Below are 22,337 nucleotides of genomic sequence, written 5' to 3'. Positions count from 1 at the left end.
GCACAAAGGGAAATATAGATATGGACATAAATTGCACAACAAGCAGCTCAACTGAATCTTCCAAATACTTTAATACATTAAAACAACAGCTAGCTAGGAACAAAAGGTTATTTGTAAGATAAAATTACAATCAACTGTAAAGTACTGTAAACAAATTGTGAATTTAAATATTTCAACCTATTCATAAACCAAAAGGACTAAAATTTTTGCAGAAGTGAAACAAAGACCTGAAAGAGCAGTTATTCTGTTCTGAGAAGGGTAACCCCTAACAAAGGAAAACACAGCAAGAACAGGCACAGTAAGAAAAAGGGATTAACGTAATTCCAGAAAATTAAAACAAGAGTTATATGCATCAGTAAACGGTGAAAAATATGGAGCACCACAGTAAATCTGCCATTTTTTTCAAAAGCTCATTGCAGAAATCATTGCAATTGACCAAATGGGTTAAACCATTTTCTCAATTTAGGTTCAATCCCTTATGTGTCACTTAAGTATAAAAAAGTCTGAAGGGAAGAACACTTGGAGTCCAGTGCTCACATTGTGGTATACCATCCTTTCCATCTAAATACTAAGTGAACAAACAAAGCTGTTCTCATACAATCAACTCTTATCTAACGGTGAACACCTTTTACTCTTCTAGACAGTAAATGTATGAAAACTATCAAAAGTTAATCTGATAGAGACGTTTGAGCAAACTAACTGCAAGGAAGTGACTGCCTACTCGGTCTTTACTGAGAACTCACAGACTGTATGGCTGCTCTAATTAAACTCCACTCCAACACTAAAGAGACAGAACTACGTGTAGCACTGAAACTGCAACAGAAGCATCAGTGAGGTGTTGGTAAGATCAGAAACCCGCAACCAGCATCAACTGATCCAGCAGTTACACTCCATAATGTTGCTTAATGTTGGCTCATCTGCAAATCCAAGGCGGCCCAGGCTCTATTTCACATTCACTAGCTTTATTTTCCTCACTCAAATAGCAGAAAGGTTTTGTTCTGAGAGCTCTTGGAGCTGCAATCAATTGTAAGACCATGTAGAATAAAATAGATGGCGAATGAGTTTGCAAGAAGTATTACAGATTTGCCATTACATACCAATAATCTGCATCTATTTTGTTAATCAGTTCCATTGACAGACATCTACTAAGTTGGTCAGGATGGAAGCAAAGAACAGGGCTACATGATGGAGGTCCTATCCAGGGCATATTAAGGAAGCAATTAAGAGATGGATTTGCTTCCCAGTTGACAGAAAACATCAAAGTTCAATGACAAATGGGAAAACCCTGTACAGGTGTAACTGTTCAACAACACATGAAGAGGCAATTGACAATTATATAGTCTACATCTGGGAAAACTGGTTTTACATTCAAAAATTGAAACATTTTCCTTAAAAATGTTCTTTGATCACCCAGAGATTAATCACTACAAACACATTTTACATATGCTTTAACCTTAAGTCATATTAAAAAGATTACATTTTCAACAAGCATAGCAGCCTCTTCCAGTGTGCTTATCATTAGGCTTGCAACACTCTGGTTTCTGGATGCAATTTCAATGGCTAGTTTCATCCATTAATGTTCTAATGGCTTAGGCTCTAACCTTTCACTTCAGAGACACTCACTATTCTCCATAACACACCTTCTTTAGTACAATACTCAACATGAGAATTTTGTTACTGTATTTAGTATAGAAGAGATGAAACTTGTTGATCTTCAGTGCAAAACAGCAAGGTTCATCTCCATAAAGAGGCTGGGGTGGTAAAAATAAGATGAGCAGGGATACTGCTTTGTGTTTTCTTGCAGTATCAAGGAGAAATGGGTTGTTATTATCCAATTTTATAAGTTTAAGATAGCAGCTACTGTTATTATTACAAAACAGTACTTTGATCAAAGAAATTGTTATCAGCCAGAAACATCTATGTTAATTATAATTCATAAACATGTATACATAAGCAAGTTAGTTTAATATGCAAATACTTCAACACAAACACAGGTACACAAATATTTAGGGAGGAAAAGATTTAACACAACAGCTAACCTGAAATTTAGCTACACAACTGGAACTGCAAAAGTTGTATACTTTTCCATCAGGCATTGTGGCTTGATATTGAGGTAAAGAGTTTCGTTTACAAAAGTGGCAAATAATTCCCATACCTAAAAGAAAAACGTAGTTTACAAACAAAATTAACACAAAATAGTAGTGCAAAAAAAAAAAAATACTGGATTACCAGTCAGCTCTTCCCACCATTTCAATGTAAAAAGCTAAGATTTGTCCGTGTTCCAGTCAGCTTCTACAAGTCACATAAAACAAAAGAAATTGCAGAGGTTTTACTGAAATCTTCCATTGAAGATCAGCACTAAATACAAAACTGCACCTTCTTCTATAAAATTCACTACAGCATTTTCAACTGAGTTTGCTGAATGGAGATCTACGTCTGCTTTGCATACTGAAGAACGTGTCTTGAGTTATTTACGAGTTCCTTTCACCCAAATTAAAAACTTTGCCTAGAGAATATCCATATACATTATAACTACCTCTAACCTTCTACAGTTGTTGCTTGAGGAGATAAAATGGGGTGGGGCTGGATCACAAACAAGAGAATACTACTTCATTTGCACGAAAATTGCACTACCATTCTGTGACACACCAGAGCACATTACATCTCAAGTTTTTTTCCCAGGAAGCCTTAAGACAGTTTAAAACTGTTTCCGACATCAAGCAAAAAGGCCAGTGGGGAAAACAACTCCTCATGGGTCCACTTACTAGCACTGAATATAAGATGATTTTTTTTTTTTAAGTTTTAAAACCTATGGAGTCACACCTGCACAGATGAATTCTAAAACAAAACAACCCACCCCCGGTGTTCAAACTTAAAAAAAAGTCTACTCTTATCAGTGATGAAAATCCATCATCCTTTTCACTTACTTTGTGATTTTGCATATTTTGATTTGTGTGTGCTTATGCATGCAGTTGAGCAGTATGGCTCCATATATCCATTAGGTCCTATGCACTGAGTCATGTCAAAAAACCTGCACTGAGCTCTGCAGCCAGTACAAGATGTTAATTTGCCATATTTCTAAAATACAAAACAAAGCAAAACAATGCATTAGTTAAAACTATGTTTGGCTTTTGGTTTTAAATTATGGTATAACAAACAGAGGACAACTTATTTATTTACTTCTTCAATTTGTTTCCCTATCAGAACCTTGCGAAATTAATTTACTCTCATGATCATCCTCCCAACAATATTCAGCATTATGGTTGGGTCTCTTACTCCTGGGGGGAAGCTGGCTAAAACTAAACTTCTGTGTAAAGATAAAAACCAGACACATGTCCCTCAAAAAAACCCAACCAACCAACCAACAAACCATCCCAAGCCCCACCATCTGCAAATTGTGAACTGCGATAAGAGTATACAGCAAGTTGTGCTGAGCTGGAAAGTTTGAAACAACTCTGTTCCTCTCTCCTTGTTGATGGGACAATGGTTGTAAGAAAAGAAACAGGAGTATGGCACAGTAAAGATGAAAGACAAATAATGGTGCTAAACTTTGAAAAAAAATTGTACTCTCCAAATTATAACATCCTTAATACTATCAAGTATGAGTTAGGCATAGCAGTTTTTTGCTAAGGGCACTGTTGGGAGAACCTCTAACTTCTCAGCTCTCCCAGTTCCAGTCCTCCAGGCAGGAGAAACACACTGGAGTTCCTATGCTCCTCCCTGGATGCAGTGAGGAACCGTGACTCCATGAACCTGACAACAGATTCAATTTTTATGTCTCTCAACAGAACAGTCAATCCATCAGCAGTTTTCCACAGAAGGGAACAAATGTTGTATAAAGCAGAGAAAGATCACACCAAGCAGAAATATCAATGACACAGTCAACACACAAAATCAATAGTTCTGATGTGTTACAAGTATTACATATTTCAGTGTTAGGCAAATATCTCAAGCACCATGAAGTCTCAGAAAAAAAAGTCTAGACACCTTTCCTGCCCATATAAACAGTATCATGGTTTCGACAGTGACCACAGAGAATTCCTGATTTCAACAGCAGTAAGTCTCCTATCAGACAGACACTCTCCTTATTGAGTATTAGAAAATACCCTACTGACACTAAGGCACCTAAGATTTCTTCCCTTCTGTTGAAAAATGATTTTGGCACTACCTTTCCCTCTTTCACTGTTCTCAAGGGCTGAAGGGGGAAGGAAAGGCAAAGCATGTCTCATAGGTGCTTCACGTTGTTCAGAGTAACAGAAGGTTCAGTGGATATCTTTGTTCTTCCTATCTTTGACTACCTACATTTGAGAACTAGTTAAATCCAGTATTACAGAGACAGAAACAGTTTTATAACATGAATTATCTTCCCCATATTAAAAACATGTACATGAAAACGTACAAATACGCACGCCTCTGCCACAAATTGGGTGTAGAACCTTGCAGAGACCAGCAACATTTCAAAATACCAAACAGCTTCACAATTTCCACATGCTTCCTTCAGGAAACCTTTGCTGTGGATTTCCTCCCCCCAAAAAAAGACATCAAGCTTCTACCTAGAGGAGGGTATTTGATACAACTCCAGGATCCTTCCTTCTTATTTTTTTTTCTGTTTGCCTTTAAAAATGTTACACATCACCTAATAATCCTCCTAATCAGTCACAATATTGACAAAATGCATACTAAGTATCAAGACCAAAATGCAGCAATTACACTGTTTAAGGAATTGGAACTATTCTGCTAGTATATGTTCATCTCCTCTGATAGGCTAATAGGCAAAAGCGGGGCATCAAGAATACTTCCAAGTTACGTTACCAGTGAGAATCAGGTCATAATTTACACAGGACTTGACTTCCTGGAACAAGCTTTATGGAAAACCAACATCAAAAAATCTGCATGCACTAATAGCCTTAGTAGCTCTAGAATAAACCAAAATGCACATCTGGAAGCACCAATGCAAATATGCTGACAAACAGCTTAACCAAGAGTGTTCAGGAACAGGTAAATTAAGCTTTCACAAGTTCTAGGTCTGAAAGAAAAATCAAAAACTGAGGCCATGATGACTTCAAGAGACAGCAAGATAAAAATACAGATTATAGTAATTTATAGTAAGCTGATCAGTGTATAATCAGAAAGGATTCATCGTGTCAACAGATTATATGTTTCAACAAAAAACCCTTGCAAGTAGAAACAGCTTTTGCTAACCAGCATCTCAAATATCTAATTATTTAACTGATGTCAAGAAAGGATCATGCACATGAAGTACAGTGCAGCAGCACATCCATCACTTCCGAATTTCAAGAATCTATTTAGAGTACTGGAGTTGTTTACTGATTTCACCCTAGATCTTTCAGACTTAAAAGCAACAAGAAGAATCTTGACTAATATCTAGTAGTAATCTAGCAAACCTAGATCTAAATTATCAAGAGTAAAATGGACATGAACTTCCAAAAAAAATATCAAGGATGCAGAAGATTCTGTGGGTAAAAACAAAAGCATAACAGAAAAGCTCTCACTTTATTCTTGTCACAGCAACTAAGAAGAGTGAGCATTAGAAATTTCAACATGTTACACAAGTGAAGGAGATGGGACACTGGTGAAGAAAAAAAAATTAAAAGGCCTGAAACCTCTTCAAATTTATTGCTCCCAAAACCTTGTAATCATCTTCTCCTTTAAGTTGAACTTTTTTTCCTGCATTTTTATTATTCTTGCCAACACTCCCAAACTTGTAAGCTTGACTATTAAAACTATTCAAAACCCAAGAAGTACAAAAAACGATGACAGCATATCTGAAAGTATTCATCCATCAGCATTATACAGGTGCCTCACTTTTCAAGTAGTCTAACTCAAAGTCTTCCTCCGTTGACAATATCAACACAGAGCCTTGTACTGTACTATCCCATGTTTTTGGATAGCCATAATGCAAACCAAGAATTCTCTTGCTTCCAAGTGTCAAATTCCCAGAGAAGACTCTCTTCTCAAGGTTCTCAAGTCACATACATTTCTACTCTCACATTCATCACGTTATCTTTCATCTTTAAGGATCTGCAGTATTAATTTCATTCTGTAGAAAAAGTAACATTTGGGAATCCTTTTCCTAGAAATATCCTTCTAGCTTGAATAAACAAACAGAAGATTCACTAAAACTAAGGAGAATTACAGTAATACACAGAGTCAAAAAACATTCTTATGAGGTAAGGTTTTTTGCCCTGGAGTCAAGATAACTTAAGAGGATAGTGACAGAACCAAAAATAGTACAAATCAGGGCACTGTGGATCTACTGTTCAGTGTCTTTTTTAATATTAACAACTATGGGAGATCAGACGAATATCAACAGAAGTTTCAAAACAAACAAACAAACAGGAAGCAGCTCTTCACATAACGAACAGCTGTTCAGAAGAACTTCTTACTGAAGAGTGTCATAGATGGAAAAAACTGCTTATATGTGTTCACAGAGAGACTGGAAAAGCACTTAAAGAGATTAATCAAAAAATAGCATACAGGAACATTGCACAAAGTTCAAGAGACCCCTGACCTCTAGAGTCAGAAACTAAGAGAATGCTCAGGGAAAATATCCCAAGTGCCTGCCCTATTCTTACTCTTCCCTGCATGCCCTGCTTACATGCACTGCAGGCGTCTCTATCCCTGATCTGAACCAGAACAGCTGTTCTCATCTTCTTACTACAGATTTCTCTCCTTAATCAAATATTTTAACCATCCTCAAGGCAAAGTGGATGTTCATAAAAGAAATTAAGAAAAACGTAAAGCTCCGTCAACGTTTGTATTTCCTGGTCAGGAGACAAAAGAATGAACTTCTCTAAAGAATGAACTTCTCTAGTAGAGAGAAAAACAGAACAAAGAACACCAAACTCTTCATTACTGACCAAGTGAAAAAAAAAATATACAAAAATTCCCGACTCTTTATTTTAAACATCACTGCTTCATTCTCTGTTTCAGAAGTATAGAATCACAGAATAATGTAGATGGGAGGGGACCTCCAGAGGTCAAGTGCAACCTCCTGGTCAAAGCAGGTCCAGAGCTGGTTGCTCAGGATCTTGTCCAGTCAAACCTGAGCATCTCCAAGGATGAGCATTCCAAAATCTCTCTGGAGGATTTCACCACCCTCACAGAAAAGCAGATTTTCCTTCTATCTAAACCAAGTTTCCCCTTAAGTTGTGTCTGTTGCGTCTCATCCTTCCCCCATGCACTTCTTTGAAGAGTCCAATTTAAGTGTCTTCTCTACACCCTCCCATTACAGAACCAATCTCCCTTTAGCCTTCTCAAGGCTGAACAAACTCCGGTCTCCCATATATATCATGTGCTCCAGCCCACATCATCTTGTTAGCTCTCCACTGAACTTGCATCAGTATGTCAACACCTTTCATCCTGTGGAATTCAAAACTGGACACAGTGCTCCAGATGCAGTCTCAGAAGTACAGAAGGATGGGGAGTGGGGCATGGAAATATTTTTGCTTGACCTGCTGGCTACCTCTTGCTAACATAGCAATAGGTTGCCCAGAGAGGCTGTGGAGTCCCCATCTTTGGGTATATTCAAAACTCAAATGGACACGGTCCTGGATGACCTGCTCCGTATGACCCTGCATGAGCAGGGGGGCAGACAAGATGATTTCCAGAGGTTCCTTCCAACATCAAGTATTCCATGATACAACCCAGGATACAACTGGCCATCTTTGCTGCAAGGCCACACTTTTAACTCCTGTTGAGCTTGTTACCCACCAGGACACCCAAGTCTTTTTCTTCAAAGCTGTTTTCTTGGCAGTTATCTTCCATTCCAGATGAACTACTGGCTTCACCTTGCGTTCTGCATGATACCTCAACGAGAGGCAAAAGTGATTATAGACAAAAACCTGCACATTCAAATTAGTCTCAGTTTCAAGATGGAATTAACTCAGAACCAGTCCACAAGGGAAAGTAGCAAGTATTTTCCTTCTATGCATCACTTACGGCAAATTAAAATCTACAGTGTCCTATGAAAATATACACAAGTTTAAGGACTGCACTTTTAAGGAAAAATTTAACCAAAACTCTGCTATCAAATTAGTAAAGAAAATTTTATAAATTAGATTACTAAGTACAAAAAAATAAAGTTAATCCAGAGGCCAAACTTCTAGAGAATAATGGGCCAGAGCCCTGTGAAGGAAAGCCTGGTGCAAAGTAGTCTGACTATTCCTCTCCCTCACTGTTCCACCTAGATTCTGCATTGAGATGGCCTGATTTTAGCTAGATCCCATTGCACATTTGACCTCTTCGAAAGCATAAAGTCTAAGGTAAATGCAAAAGCCTGAATATTCTTCTGTTCCTATTACATTTGACGCTAAACTCACTAATTCTCTCATGACTTGTTTGTATACACTATTAGAGACTTAATGCTAGAATTCAGGTCTACTTCATGACAGGTATCTCACTGCAGGTAACTGAGAAAAGACATATTATAAAACACTTCATGCAATTGAAAATTATTATGAGTTACTAGTTCTATATACATTTCAAATCTTCATTCTGTCCACTAGGACCGTGCTGAACTCAAACTGGCACCTACAAAAGTGGCTATCAAGATGCAAGACAAAACAGATGAATGGGATATATTCCAGAAGCAGAAGTACTGTTGCAACAGAAACACAAATTCCTGGACATAAGATAATTTACTTGAAGAGTCTGTGAGGAATTTTTATTCTTTCCGTTATCAGCAACAATCACTTCAGAATGAATCCTGATCTTCCTTTACATCTTACTGAAAGGATCACGAAAGCTGACGTCTAAAGCTCTTCTTGCATACATTCTACTAAGAAGAAAGATCAAGCCCCAAAATAAACACCAGACTAATACTGTATGTAATTTCATGCTATTTTAGAAGTAAGCTTCACTTCTGTTGGCAACTGAAACTAGAGAAAAGTCTCTGTTCTTGAACTTTCTGGCTCTAAGAGTATTTCAATAACGCTTATTAGTGCCTTCCATCTAAGCATCTATGCTACAGATTTATATTCTTGACTGAAAAAAAAACACTATGATCTCCTCCACATGCCTTCAGAAGGACAGAGAGCAGGATGAAGAACACCAGAATACCAGCTGATTGCTACAGCACTATGTAGCAGCCCAAAGATCTTTTCCACTTCAAGGAAATGCTTTGCAATTAAACTCATATGGTCCATGGTAAAATGGACTGGTACACACTTCTCAATTCAGGCAAACTTCTCTCTCGTAGCTTTACAGAGTAGTAGTTTTGGATCAGAAATAAGATAAATACGGGGAGAGCTTTTAGAAAATAATATTCTGGGACAGAAACACAGTCAACCTGTGTTCAAATAGAAAGGTAAAGGAGAAAGAAGACAGAAATTTTCTCTGAGTAGAAAAGAAGAGATATTCACTACATGGAATTCTGTGATAAGAGATCCATTAGTAAGGCAATTGAGAAAACAGCAGCTAAACTACTTCGGATCTGTTTGAAAGGATGGTCTGGATGGATCCAGAAGCAACACGCAGGTCTAAGAAAAGAACCAGATGTCAGCAGAATCTGTAACAGCAAAGAAAGAAGAAACTGTATTATTTATTCAGTCTTCTGAAATATTGCACCCAAATAATCTTCCCCCAAGAATAACAACTGTAAACTCTTCCCTGCTCCAACAAAAGAGATCAAGATTAGTAAAACCTCAAAAGCATTTGCCCAAGTCTTAAGAGTAAAAGCTGAAGTAATTTCTCGAACACCAAGGGATTTGTATTTACGTCCATCAGCTGAACTCTGCAAACAGACAAATCAATAACTTGCCCACTAACTGTTCTTTGGCATCTCCAGCTACCAGTGCTCCCTCTTTTTGAGTTTTGTTCCCTCTCTTACCTTCATGCCTTCAGGAAAAGCAGAGATGAAAATCCCTTCTTCCGTTGCTTCAAAAAGCAAGTTACTTTTACATTAACTGAATGTTTCAGCTGTTTCTGTTCTGCCTTTTCTCACTTTTCCCCTTTCTCCCTTTTCCCCTCAATCCTGTCCAGTTATTCCAGGTGCAGCAGTGCATGGATGCGGTTATATCCATCCTACCTCTGATAGCTAGTCACATCAACTCCTTACTTCCTCCTCCTAAGAATTTCCTGTGTTCCCACACAATTCTGACTGCTGTTAAGTACTTTCACTCAGAACTACAAAGCTGTTTTAACATTTCTAATGTACCTATCTCACCCTATCTTCTAAAATATCAACAAAATAACATCCTGAACACTTACTACAAATTATAGTCAGGTACCTAAGGAAGCTGATTATACAGTTTTTATTGAAGTGCAGCAAATTCTCCAGCTGAAGATAGACATTTGAAGCAGAAATGGCAAAATAAATGGCTCCCAAAACAGGAGTAAATACAGGCAGAAGAAAAGGTAGAACAGGACAGTTTCTAGAAGACTTGATTTGCATCAGAGATGCAAGAAACTGGAGGCATAAATACCAAGAGGCCTCAAAAAAACCCCCACACCACTAAGCAGGAAGAAGGGGGAACTGATTATTTCTCGGTTGATAAAGATTTCTACCATTAAATCACAGTAGATGAAGTAAAAAATTTGCAGAAGCATACATAGTATCACACATCAGTATTATCACAGATTACTTAATACCAAACTAAGTATTACCTGAAGCGGGACAGAAGTGGTTTACCGTATGAATAGATTCCACTATTAAACCACAGTTTGAACTGGCTGAAACCACAGAACTTCTAAAGAGACGTGACCAGAAATTTAAAAAATAAATATTGAAAAGTCAGTATTTCTAATAATTCAATGTAAAGGAGCCGTTCAACTCTGACAATTACTGTTTTTGGTCAACAGTATTTACTCTCGAAACAGACATTTGGAAACAGCAGGAAGCAGCAGATTTTGTAGTTAATGGTACTATCAAAAGAAAAAGAAAGACAGATCTGTCTTAATAGCAAAGAACAGGAAAAAAAAAACCAGACATGGCATGGGAGAAGACAAAGTTGAAAACCCTATATGCTTCCACTGAAATACTATGTGACATGACGTTCTAGCAGAGTGTTCAGTGAGATTTAAACCAGTGCTTACACATGGTGAGACTAAATACAAACTCTACATAAGCAATGAATCCTAAGCTGCAGAATTTATATGCATATTATTGTATACAGTGAAGGCTCCTAAACCCTGGCTCACAGATAAAGCAGATTAAATTAGTTTTAAGAGAGTTTCAGAAAAACAGTTGTTCAGCAAGAAGCAGAATCCAACACAGGGAAGCACAACTGCCTAGGCTGGGTTTTCCTACTGCATATAAGTGAACAGCTTAAAGGGATGGCATAGCCTGGTTAGTCTTGAATCAGGTCCAGTAGCAAGTCTCCATCTAATCGAGGAAGTCAGTCAAATGCACTTTTATTCAGTACTGATGGAAAATTTTCACTACATGAAAAGACACTGCAAGCATCCTCTCCAACTAGGAAAACACTCATTTGGCTTGCATTCACCTGGTACTCACTTCACTCCAGAGCTACTAAGAGGCCTATGAGGAAACAGCTAGAGCTCTCCCCCTTTTTTGACAGCACATGAAGACCATAACTTTTAAGAAGCACCCAAAGCAAGTGAATCCCAGGTCATATTCCAACAAGAAGAATTTTAGTTAAGGAAACAAAGCAAAAAAAAAGGAACATTTTAAAATAGTAAAGCATTAAATGCAGAATGGCAGAATCAAGAGCACTGTGGACTGATCAGGCCAGTAAGCAAATCAGTTAAAGACCATATTTTTAAAAGTAGACACAGACTCAGCTTTCTCTTTGTTGAACTGCTGAAAATGAAAAGGTATGGTTGGTTGCACAAGCCAAGTCACAGACTTCACTTATTCCTTAGAACAAGGTTGTCAAGCCTGTACCCAAATCTAGCAAACCAGGATACAAACAATATCTGACATTTTATCTGAATTGTCAGAGTGATTGCCTTTTTGCAGGATGGATTTTACAGTTGTTATTTTTTAAAAAGCTTGACTTGCAAGCTTGACTTGCACTTAGCTGTCTTCATGAATGGCTGTGTGCCATCAGAAAATTACCACGCTCTTGTATATAACCACAGTGAGCATCAGTTAGGCTATGTCTATTTAAGTGGTTTTTTTAAAAATTCTTACAGCATTTATTAATCTATTTGTTTTTCATAGCTTTTTTCAGTATGAAAGAAACCTAAGCTCTAATTACTTTTGTTTTAGGTAAGAAAGAACAGCCATCACCTCTCAGAAAAGCAAAACACAGGATGCAATATTCAAGATTATCTGTGTCTCTCTTTTTAAAGCAGGATCTGAAACTGCTATGTAAAAAGCTAAGAGCATCCATCAGCTTGAAAGGTGACTTAGGCCCTGCAGAAAAAAACTTACTCCCCATCCCAGGAATAACATTGTTTCTTACTCCCACCAACACTCTAAAAGCAGAGGGAAGAAACCTTTTGTAGCTGATGGACTATTTGCACTCAGAATGTAGCAATTCCAAGAGCCTCAGTAATTTTTATTACCCATAATTTTAATTTCTCAATCCAGGAAGAAAAAATGTCCATGATAAAAGTTATTGAAAATTAATTGTTCAAAACAGTGTAATATTTATTAAAAAAATAGGGATGAAGTATATAGATAGGTACAAGTAATAATCAGTTTCATTTATTACTACTACAATTGTATAGCATATTGATAGGTGTATGACATTTACAAGAGAAACTGCTTAATACAAAGCTCATACCAGTAAGACCTATGTATTTTACAACTGCTTGTAAGAAAACATTTGCTAAAAGTGTTATGTGACACAAAATAATCAGTTGTACAACACAATGCTGTAATCAGATGATACATCAACTTTTCCTATATTATTGACTCCATTAAGTTTATTTCAGTATGTAACAGCAACTCTCCCATACTCTCTCCTTCACCGATTCTCCTTTTAAAGCAAAAATCCAATCCAAAAGATCAAAGAAAACACTGTTATGACTGAACAAAGCAACCTCCAATTCACCAGTTGTGGCCCAATTACTTGCCAGTGACATTTTCCAAAGTCTAAATTCCTTTTTAAAAAACAGAATTCCTTGAAAACATTCAGTTCAGAAAAATCTTAATGCAAACAGAAGTTTAAACCTGAATAAATCCTGCTAGACAACTAAATATTCTCAAATAATTGTGTCCTGAAGAACTTTGACACCTACAACATACACTAAAAAAAACCCCCTTCATTTTATAGTTTGAGTTTATCTTAATATCAAAAATACCCCAAAACCCCCAAACTCCAGAAATATTTGAAACCTATCAGTTAAGAATTACACTTAACCACCACTCCAAACCAGATGCACTTAAGCACTTGAATTAAGCTTCTTACGGCCTATTATAGTTCCCCAGTACCAAATATTTCCACAAATGAATTAAGAACTTGTTTGGATGAAGTCTGCTGTCAGACCTGAATGCACCAAAATAACGTGTCTCAATTTAAAAGGTTATCTTAAGGATCCTCACAATAATGCACAGTTTCTGACACTACTTGCGAAGATTCCTGGTTCTGCAAACTGGTCCTCCTCCCCAAATCACACCAAAACATACAACTTACTACCCATATCCTTCTCATTCTCAAATACACATCTAAACACAAAATACAACAATATCTGAACAAGAGTACAGTCTATAATGAGAGTTAAGTACAGATTTATCATTCGACCTCTCAAAATTCCACGTTCGTTTCATAATTCCATGTGCAGTGCATGTTATACTGGTTGTGTGGGAATGTCTCAAGTTCAAAGTTAATCTCATGCCTTTTTGTTTCGCCGAGACACAGTATTCAACGTTTCTTCAAGTCTTTCCATGGCTTCTGGGCATGCCTATGTTTTTAGTATCTTGGAAACCTATCCTGTCCCTTTTCGTACAGCTGTGACAAAAGAATAACGCTTATGTTACGTTTTCAGTTACGCTGTTTACATACGCACGTTTCCAGATTTGCTGTTTGCACATTGCATATATACAAGAAGAGCCATCCCCAAAAGCATCAAAACTGAACGTCCAAAGAGAAAATACAAACATACATGATGCAACATTGAAGAACTTAAAAAACATTCAGCGCTGCACTCCCTTTTCTCTTGGATCATTCTTTTCTTAAAAATGGAAAAAGATGAAGAAAGAACCCAAAACAAAGTGCAGCACTGGGGCCACCCACATATTCATGTGTGAACTTCAAAATTAGATAAAGAAATTTCTTGCTAGTAAAATAGTACTTCTGTTATTTCATAACACTATACCTATGTACCAAGCAAAAATACCCAAACAAAAAAAAAAAAAAATCCCCAAACTGCATATCCTCCCCCAAAATATTGAATACTTCAGAGTTATTTATTATTTTCAGATTCTATTATACCATAAATACTGTGATTAACATTTAAACCTTCCAGCCAGCATTAGCAACAGTTCAGAGCTAAGCTGGCTCAGTAATATGTAAAAGACATCAGCATCAGATTTCCTGATTTGGAATTTTTAACCACAACAATTATTACTATCTTAACAGTCTTAAGAACAACTAAAAAATAAACCAAGTATAAAAAATGAAAGCACAAAATTTAACACATGGAAGGATGAAAGTAACTGTAATTTTGAAACCTTATGCTGTACGGTGAAGGAGATTAGACATAGTGCAGGTACACAGCCAATGCATAATCAGTTAGAGCGTTCTCACAGCGATGTCCAATCTGTATGCTCTGCACATTTTTGAATGTTTTGATTGCATACAAGTGAGCTTTTATATCTAAAAAAGAACATCACTGAAGGACCAGTAAGCCTGTGTGTCAGGCTTGCTATTAATATATTCGTGAGACACTCATTAGAAAGAAATAGAAATTATTAACAGAAAGTTTAATTTGAATTATATTTTAATGATAGGTATTGTAGCAACATCAAAATAAGCAAGTAGTAAAGTCCATTCTGGCTAGTTTACCTCCACTGGCATTAATTTAAGTTTTAGAAGTCTTTTTTACTTAAGACTTCAAAGGAGAAGTAAAACCATGCTATGAATAACAGGATAAATTTAAGGAGTATTAATGTTTATTTAATTCGAACTTATAGGTAAAGAAGTAATTACCTGCTTGTATTCACCAAGGCAGTTCTGACAGCAGAATCTTTTCTGCTGACCATCAACAATAAGAATATTGCTTCCAGCTCCTTTACTGGGCAAATACTCGCCACAATACTCACAGCAATTCATTATTAAACCATTTGCCATCCTGTATTTATTGAAGCAATGGTCACTGCACAGCTTATGAGTCATATTTTTAAAGCTAACTTCATGACGAATCTAAAAAATAAAAATAAAAAAATATTCTATCACCATACAAGCAGCAAGTTGCCTGAAACTACCAGAGTCTTACGTTCAAGCACAACAACTAAAAACAGGCTGTACTAGCTCTCTATTTAAGAACAGAGATGCTTGAAATGACCATGAAACATAGAAACTGAAATGGGTGTCCCTGTTGTCTCCAAAGTTCTAGAAAAAAATCTTGGACCCATTTGCTGTTGTACCCTAGAAGCAAAGATCACAGGGAAGGATGTAATAATTGCATATTAGAGCAGGAAGTCAATTTATGCAATTTTATAAAATAATCAATTTGCAGGCTAACAACAAGGCACATAAAGACTGGCCAGATACATGTGCCATGTGAAGTAGTAGCCTGAACTATGGTGAGCCCAGTAATGGCCTCAAGAGTAGCTTAATACATTCACCAGAATTTAAAATTATTCATTTTCTACATATGTCTAAAAGCATTTGCATAATCTTTCAAAACATACAGTTGAAAAGTAGGCAATACAGTAAACCATTACTTTTTTCAACAGCAATTCTTCTATGTAAGAAATTTAGGTTACAATTGCCCAATAAAACTGTTGACAGTAGCTACAAGGTATCAGCAAAAAGCACTTCAAGTTTCTGAAACAAAAATCAAATATTAAGCCCTTTGAATTCTTTCTTCCTTCAGTTGTTCTTCATTAATATAAAGCCTGTATATCTTAATATCTTACTGCATATGAAAATATTGAATCAGACTTTAAATTTCCTTATTTTCAGTTCTTCTATTTCAGAATGTAATTAATATTGCCATTACTGAGGAAGGTAAGAGAAAAAACAGTCAACCAGACCTCAGTTAGTTTACCACAGATAGTGCATCTTGACTTATTCAAAGCTCCTTTTGAGGGATTCTGTTTATCTTCATAGAAGGATAAACAAGATGTACTGCAAAACTCCTGGAAAGACTCACTTGAATCAACTTGAGCAACAATGGTACCTTTCATTGTTGTTATATCTCTGAAAGAACAAAAAAAAAAATCTTTGTGTATAAATACAAATATACATTTTTAGACAAGAACACGTTACATCCATTCTTCCATTTGATGTTTACATTTCAAACCGGTTTTGTTGGGTATACAGTTGTTAGTCACACGGCAAACAATAAATTTAATAATATTTTTACAACTACTGTAAGTAATGCAAGCACAATGTCTCTCCTGTGTAAAAGCCTACTTTTTTGCTTGGACTGGAGTTATTTTTTTCCCCCATTAGATTATTCTAGAACTAAGTGACGTTAATGCACCATTAGGTGCCAGTTGTGGCAAACCCAGCCCTTTTGCAACTTAACACAAAAGGTATCATTGAGTTTCATATGAAAAATTCAGATTTACAGTAAAAGGTAAGAAATGGTCTTTATTTGTATAGAACTCCACCATTTCCAGTATTAATCCCAGAATAAGATGTGAGGAAGAGAGGTTGTCTTCTCATAAATACAACTAAAAAGCTTAAAACTCTACTGCAAACTTGCCTAGAAGTTTTATAACTTAAAATTTTAAAAAGTTAATGTTCAGGTTCCAAAGTACCTGAACAGATCATGCAGTTGCCTATGAAACTGAACCAATTTAATGCATCAAACCAAATAAGCAACCATCAATCAAATTAATTTGAAGTAGAGCAAACCCTCCTCTAACCAAAGTGTTTATCATAGAAGTTAATTCTAGGCTTCCTTGATCTTCAATTGTATGCTGCACACACTGCAAATTTAGCCAAGTCGCTAACACCATGCTTGTCAGTGCACCTTTGTAGTCCGGTGTCCCAAACTTCTAGGGTCATTTCTAAGGCAGTTTCACTCTTAGTCCCAAACTACCACATACCATAAATCAGAAGCTGTAAGGAGAAGAAATAAAAGACCCCCCCCCCCCCCCCCGCCTTTTGCCCTCTAAGTAAAAAAACTATTATTGACATTCAGGAAATGCTATTGGGCAGAATAAATAAAAAGTTGACTGGGCACGTCTGGACCTACATAGACACCAAAACGATCTCCAGCTGGAAAAGACATGCCCCAGACACTCACACCTAGGAGCCCTAAAACCAGGATGAGTGGAAAACATTGCAAAAATGGTGTATGCTTCCCTTGACAGACTCCCTTGAAAATAAACTAGTACCACCCCTGGATATTAACACTTGCCTTCTTTCATCAAAGGAGAGTCAACAGATTCAGGCTTGCCCTTTGGCAAGCTAGTAAAGATTTGTGTTGGGGAGTGTTAAGAGCTTCTGTTCTGCAAAACAAAACCAGAGCTCCTGCCCCAAGGAGCTTACAGTTTCTGGCTAGATTCAACCAGGACTTACAAACACTATTAACTTATATCAAAGCACTTATTAACTTATCAAAGGACACAAGCGTGAAGTCAAAAAGAGCAACACAAGTCAATAAAAATTATAAACACTAAGGACAACATCAGATATTTCCTGTACTTTCCTTCTTATAATAATTCCTATGCCATTTATGTAGTTACAAAAGTTCAGAAGAGTGCTGGAAAAGTGGTTTACAACAAAATATGTAAGAATTCTGACTCTTCAGATGGGGTTATACAATTTTTTTTTTTGAAGTTATTGTAGACTTCACTTTTTCCAGCTAAAGTAATCTACATATTTACAGATAAATCTGAGTATTACCTCTGAAAGTTCCCTTATCCTTTCACTGAACTGCAATCTGACAATATTATGCCTGCTTTAGGAAGAAAAAAACAAAACCAAATAGGGAGCAAAGAGTACCTCGTTTCCTACCAGCAGGTAGCAAAAATTTGGCAATAAAGCAAAAAAGCTGGAAAATATGGCTTTGTTGTGAAGCCCAAAGAGGAACAATTTCATGCACATACTGCTTTCTATTTAAAACTGCTATTGAGTAAGCAACTGCATACTAGAAGAGCGAAGACCACCACCACCTCAAAAACTCCCAAAGGTGACTTCATAGAGGTTCTCTAGAAATCTAAACAATTGTAAGTAACTCCAAAAGCTAAGTGTCAGGTATTTTCTTCACCTTTTCATTTAGGGCAGTTTTGTATGTAGTCTCCTAAAATACACAGATAAGCATCTCCAAAGTTGCCGGAGAGCACATATTTAGCCATGAATTTTCAAGATTTCAGTCAGAAATAAAAAGATTTGTCTAATCTTCACTTTTATATATAAAGGAGCTAGCTGAAAATGGTAGCCACTAGATTACTTCTGGGGACAAAAAAAGGCGTATAAACACATACAAGCCAACAGAAAGAGTACAGAGTGCTTTTAATTAGCTCTGTAGGGGTGAGAGAATTTGAGTTTTTACACGTTTTTAAAAAAAAGCTAAAATGTTAAATCTGCTAGGTTTTCAGTGTACCAAGGTATAAATACACGGGATACCAATACTCTCTATAGTTTACTTTTACCAAGTCTCAAGGAAAAAGAAAACAAAAATCAGTGTTTATGTCTGAATATAAGCCATTAATCCACCACACTACATACTGAAGTAACTTTTTCACTAGTTTAAATCTGTGACTGAACAAAGACCACCCTCTCCAAAACATACATTAACAAAGGCAGTCTTTACTGCAAGCTTTCTTTAGTTCAGCAAGAATTCATAATTTAACCAATGTCACTGCAGGGTGTACTGGATTGAAACTGAAAAAAATATAAAAACGTGCAAGTACCTCAGGAATCAGTACGCTGAATGAGAAAGACAGTACAGCTATTTTGTACACCTATCACTACAGCAGTACAATTACGGAATTCTCTTTGGTAATTTTTAGTTTGGGAGAAAGTTAAACATTACAAGTCAAACCTAACCAATAATTTAGAATAAGCCATTTCCAGATATGCTTGTCACTCCCTCTGTACTGTCCTCTTAAGGTATCTTCCACTTCAAAAGTTCCCATTGTTGCCCTTAACGATGGGGAAGTCTAAGGCTTCTCCTCTCCTCACATTAACAGTGGAGGAGCTCCCAAATTTCTTCCAGCTTCTTGCAAGTATCAGCTTCTCCTCCTTTTAAAGCCTCTTGATTTTATCTTTTCAGCTATCAAAATGCTTTCTATACAACACATGGTCCACTTTTTTTTCATAAAGGACTTTAGACATAAATGATACATCTTGTCACAGGATGTATTATAACTTGGACACCTTGTTTTAAAAAAAAATAATCAGTATTTTTTAGCATGTTTGCTTTCATAGAAACAATCTGCTATACTCTGAATTCAAAAGCTTTGTTATAGCAGACAGTGAATTCAACATTTCCAAGCAATATTGAAGCGACACTCTATAGAGTACTTGTATAGTCAGATTTTATATCATTAATGGAACAATTCTCATACATGCATGAGAATCCAAGTATTACTGGATTCAGCTGCTAATATGAAAAAAAAAAAAAATCTCTTACTTTCTGCACATAACACAAAGTTTCTTTGGAGTGGGTTTGTGTGAGAACGATGAGAGGCAGGTAGTAGAACAAAAAAGGTGAGCTGATCCTTTTCGCTGATATGCAGTCTGTCCCTTTTGTAAAGGCTTTTTGCAGTTTGCACATGTGACTTTAACCTGTTTAGAAGGCTGCTGCTGGGCAGAAGGCTGGAAAATCTGTTTAGGAAGTGATGCTACAGGTGACAAGGAATCCATGCCTGGTTGCTTCTGATTCCTAGGGAAGGAAGCTGACTGGGATATCCAAGAATCTTCAAGACAAAAAAGTCCAAACAAACATAAAAGTGAACAGACACATATATAGAATGATATTCACAGATATATGATCATAAAATCATTCTTCTGTTGGACCTGACAACAGAAGAAAGACAGGATTTTAGAAATTCAGGTTTAAAGTAAAATGCTGTTTGATGGTATCACTCTCCACTGTTACAAAGCTTCAGAACATGAACAAATTTCAGGATGGTCTAATCCTACATCTAGTGACAAGTTTTACAGACCTCAATTCACTTGCACTAGGTTTGCAAACTGGTAATTTTACCTTCAGGCAAACAAAACTGCAATTATCAACTGCAATAAAGAAAGGGAGACACTAACAGAGAACACGAAATTTCTAAACTAAGCTTTATAAACTCTGCAAATTGCTAAGAACATGAAATCTTATGTGTGCGGTGTCAGTGATAAACCCTAGAGTTGGGCTTCCCCATACCAGTTTCCTAGTTTATCCTGCAGCCAGAGAACTATATTGCAGTTAGAATGAAGCACAGTGGCTCCACATCTGCATCTATGTCATTGATTCCTATTAGAGTTCTTGTTTTTCTCACTAACTTTTTCAGTGCAATAATACCACTTAATGTGCAAACAGGCAAAGTCATAAGAGTTCCAGGTCTTCCTCAGTAGAAATCAGTGAACCTAGAAAATAATATTTAATTAAATTTAATTTAATTAAATTCTGGCAGTACACAAATCCATGTCCCTGTGTTGCAGACTCCACTAGCCTTCCATGTGTATTATTTTCACATGCAAATACCACAGCCATAAAAAAAATCATATATATGTACACTTCGAAATACATCTTTCATAGCTATTTGTAAACTTATTTTTTTCCTCCCTTCTGGGTGAGTCATCTTCAACAAGTCCCTAAAACAACTCCAAGCCACTGGTTCTGTCTCTCTGAACTCAATCTGTTTCAATACTGCTATGGTCCCATCCTGTCAGACTTCATACCAGCAAAATTCTGGTGTGTCTCTGTTAATCACACCAAAAAAAAAAAGTTCATTAGTTTAAGGCAAAGTACATGCTGATTTTTTTTTTAAGATGTGCTTTCCCCAAGAAAAACAAAGGCACCACTTGAAGGTAAAAAATGCTTTAAGTTCTCATCCATGACTACTTGACCATCTGTAATAACACAACAATCATAACCTGTGTGTAAGAGATCAACTAGCAATAGTGGGAGTGTTGGCTTTAAAAGATTAAGAACTGAATTTCTAAATTATTCAGTGAGATATCCAGACTATAAAACTTCGCAGCTTTCAACTTCAGAAGTCAAATTTTGAAATCAGTTTCAAGATTAACACAAAAACCCCACCACCTAACATCCGACTTAAAGCTTACCTTCATACTGCCATTTCCATTACACAGTATAAAAGGTATTAATACTTTACAAAAGTACTTTTGGTAATATATGACCAAATTTGGTAATATACGACCAAACAACTGTGTTACTTAAATATTCATTGAAAAACAGGTAAAAAACACGTTTTAATGAGCATATGATCAAATTAAGAAATTGTGCATAAACAAGGGACTAATGCACCTAGATTCTACCCATTTAGAATTTTCCTTTCAAAATGACCCTAACTAGTTTGAAGTTAAACCTGTAGCAGAAGTGCTAACTTGGATTTTTCCCCCACTTCTAGCCTAACAGGACAGAAGAGTACCAGTATATGTTGGAATTTGGGTTTTAATTGGGTTGGGTTTTAATGAAGGGTTTTAATTGCTTATGTGAGAGCTTAAATTCTGTAGAATAGCAATTCCAGAACACTATTAATGGCTGCTCCATTTTCTTTTTAGCAATACCTACCTACTTGCTAAAGCAGGAGACAATATACTACTATTTACACCAAGATATCGAACAAAATCAGCCAATTCAAACTAACTAATATCATTATCATATAAATATGTATTATCAGAGGCAATTAAACAGCAATTATGAAGTGTGTATAACTTACTGTAACAATATGCGAGTCCACAAGTAACCTGGATCTCGTTTTGTTAAGGGTTGTAAATACCAAGAATTGCTCAGTATGCAATGAATTATGACAGCTAGCTACTTACAACTTAAGATCAGACTTTTAAATTCAGGTTTTTTGCTTGTCAAATTATATTCAGATGTCAAGACAACAGGTCGGTAAAATAATATTTAAATAACTTTGATGTATTATATAGTCATAGAACTGCACAAAAAAAGGTACAAAGTTACATAGATGCACTAACGTTTGTGTCAATTAAATGAGTACACTTACATCATAAAGCAAGCTCTGCTTTAGTTACAAATTCTTATGTCTCAAAACATCTGAAAGTATCACTAACTGCTAAACTGGGATAGTTTACCTA

At 36.3% G+C, this 22,337-nt stretch overlaps 1 protein-coding gene across 1 annotated transcript in view; it reads right to left on the bottom strand.

The window, feature by feature from the left end:
- ZMYM2 (zinc finger, MYM-type 2) overlaps positions 1 to 22,337 on the bottom strand; it is a gene marked incomplete at its 3' end in the record, with an annotated part of 54,246 nt that overhangs the window by 30,867 nt on the left and 1,042 nt on the right. Inside the window, exons 2-6 of the mRNA XM_010079210.1 lie at positions 19,687 to 19,972; positions 16,130 to 16,295; positions 15,081 to 15,293; positions 2,928 to 3,078; positions 2,040 to 2,155 (exon numbers count right to left, since the gene is read on the bottom strand). Of these exons, the coding sequence (XP_010077512.1) occupies positions 2,040 to 2,155; positions 2,928 to 3,078; positions 15,081 to 15,293; positions 16,130 to 16,295; positions 19,687 to 19,972 (932 nt within the window). The remainder of the gene's footprint in view (positions 1 to 2,039; positions 2,156 to 2,927; positions 3,079 to 15,080; positions 15,294 to 16,129; positions 16,296 to 19,686; positions 19,973 to 22,337) is intronic.

The sequence above is a fragment of the Pterocles gutturalis genome, unplaced genomic scaffold (assembly GCF_000699245.1).
Source record: "Pterocles gutturalis isolate BGI_N339 unplaced genomic scaffold, ASM69924v1 scaffold42063, whole genome shotgun sequence".
In the NCBI taxonomy this organism is placed as follows: Eukaryota; Metazoa; Chordata; class Aves; order Pterocliformes; family Pteroclidae; genus Pterocles; species Pterocles gutturalis.
Note: the sequence above shows the minus strand (reverse complement) of the source record. Positions and strands in the feature narration are given on the sequence as shown.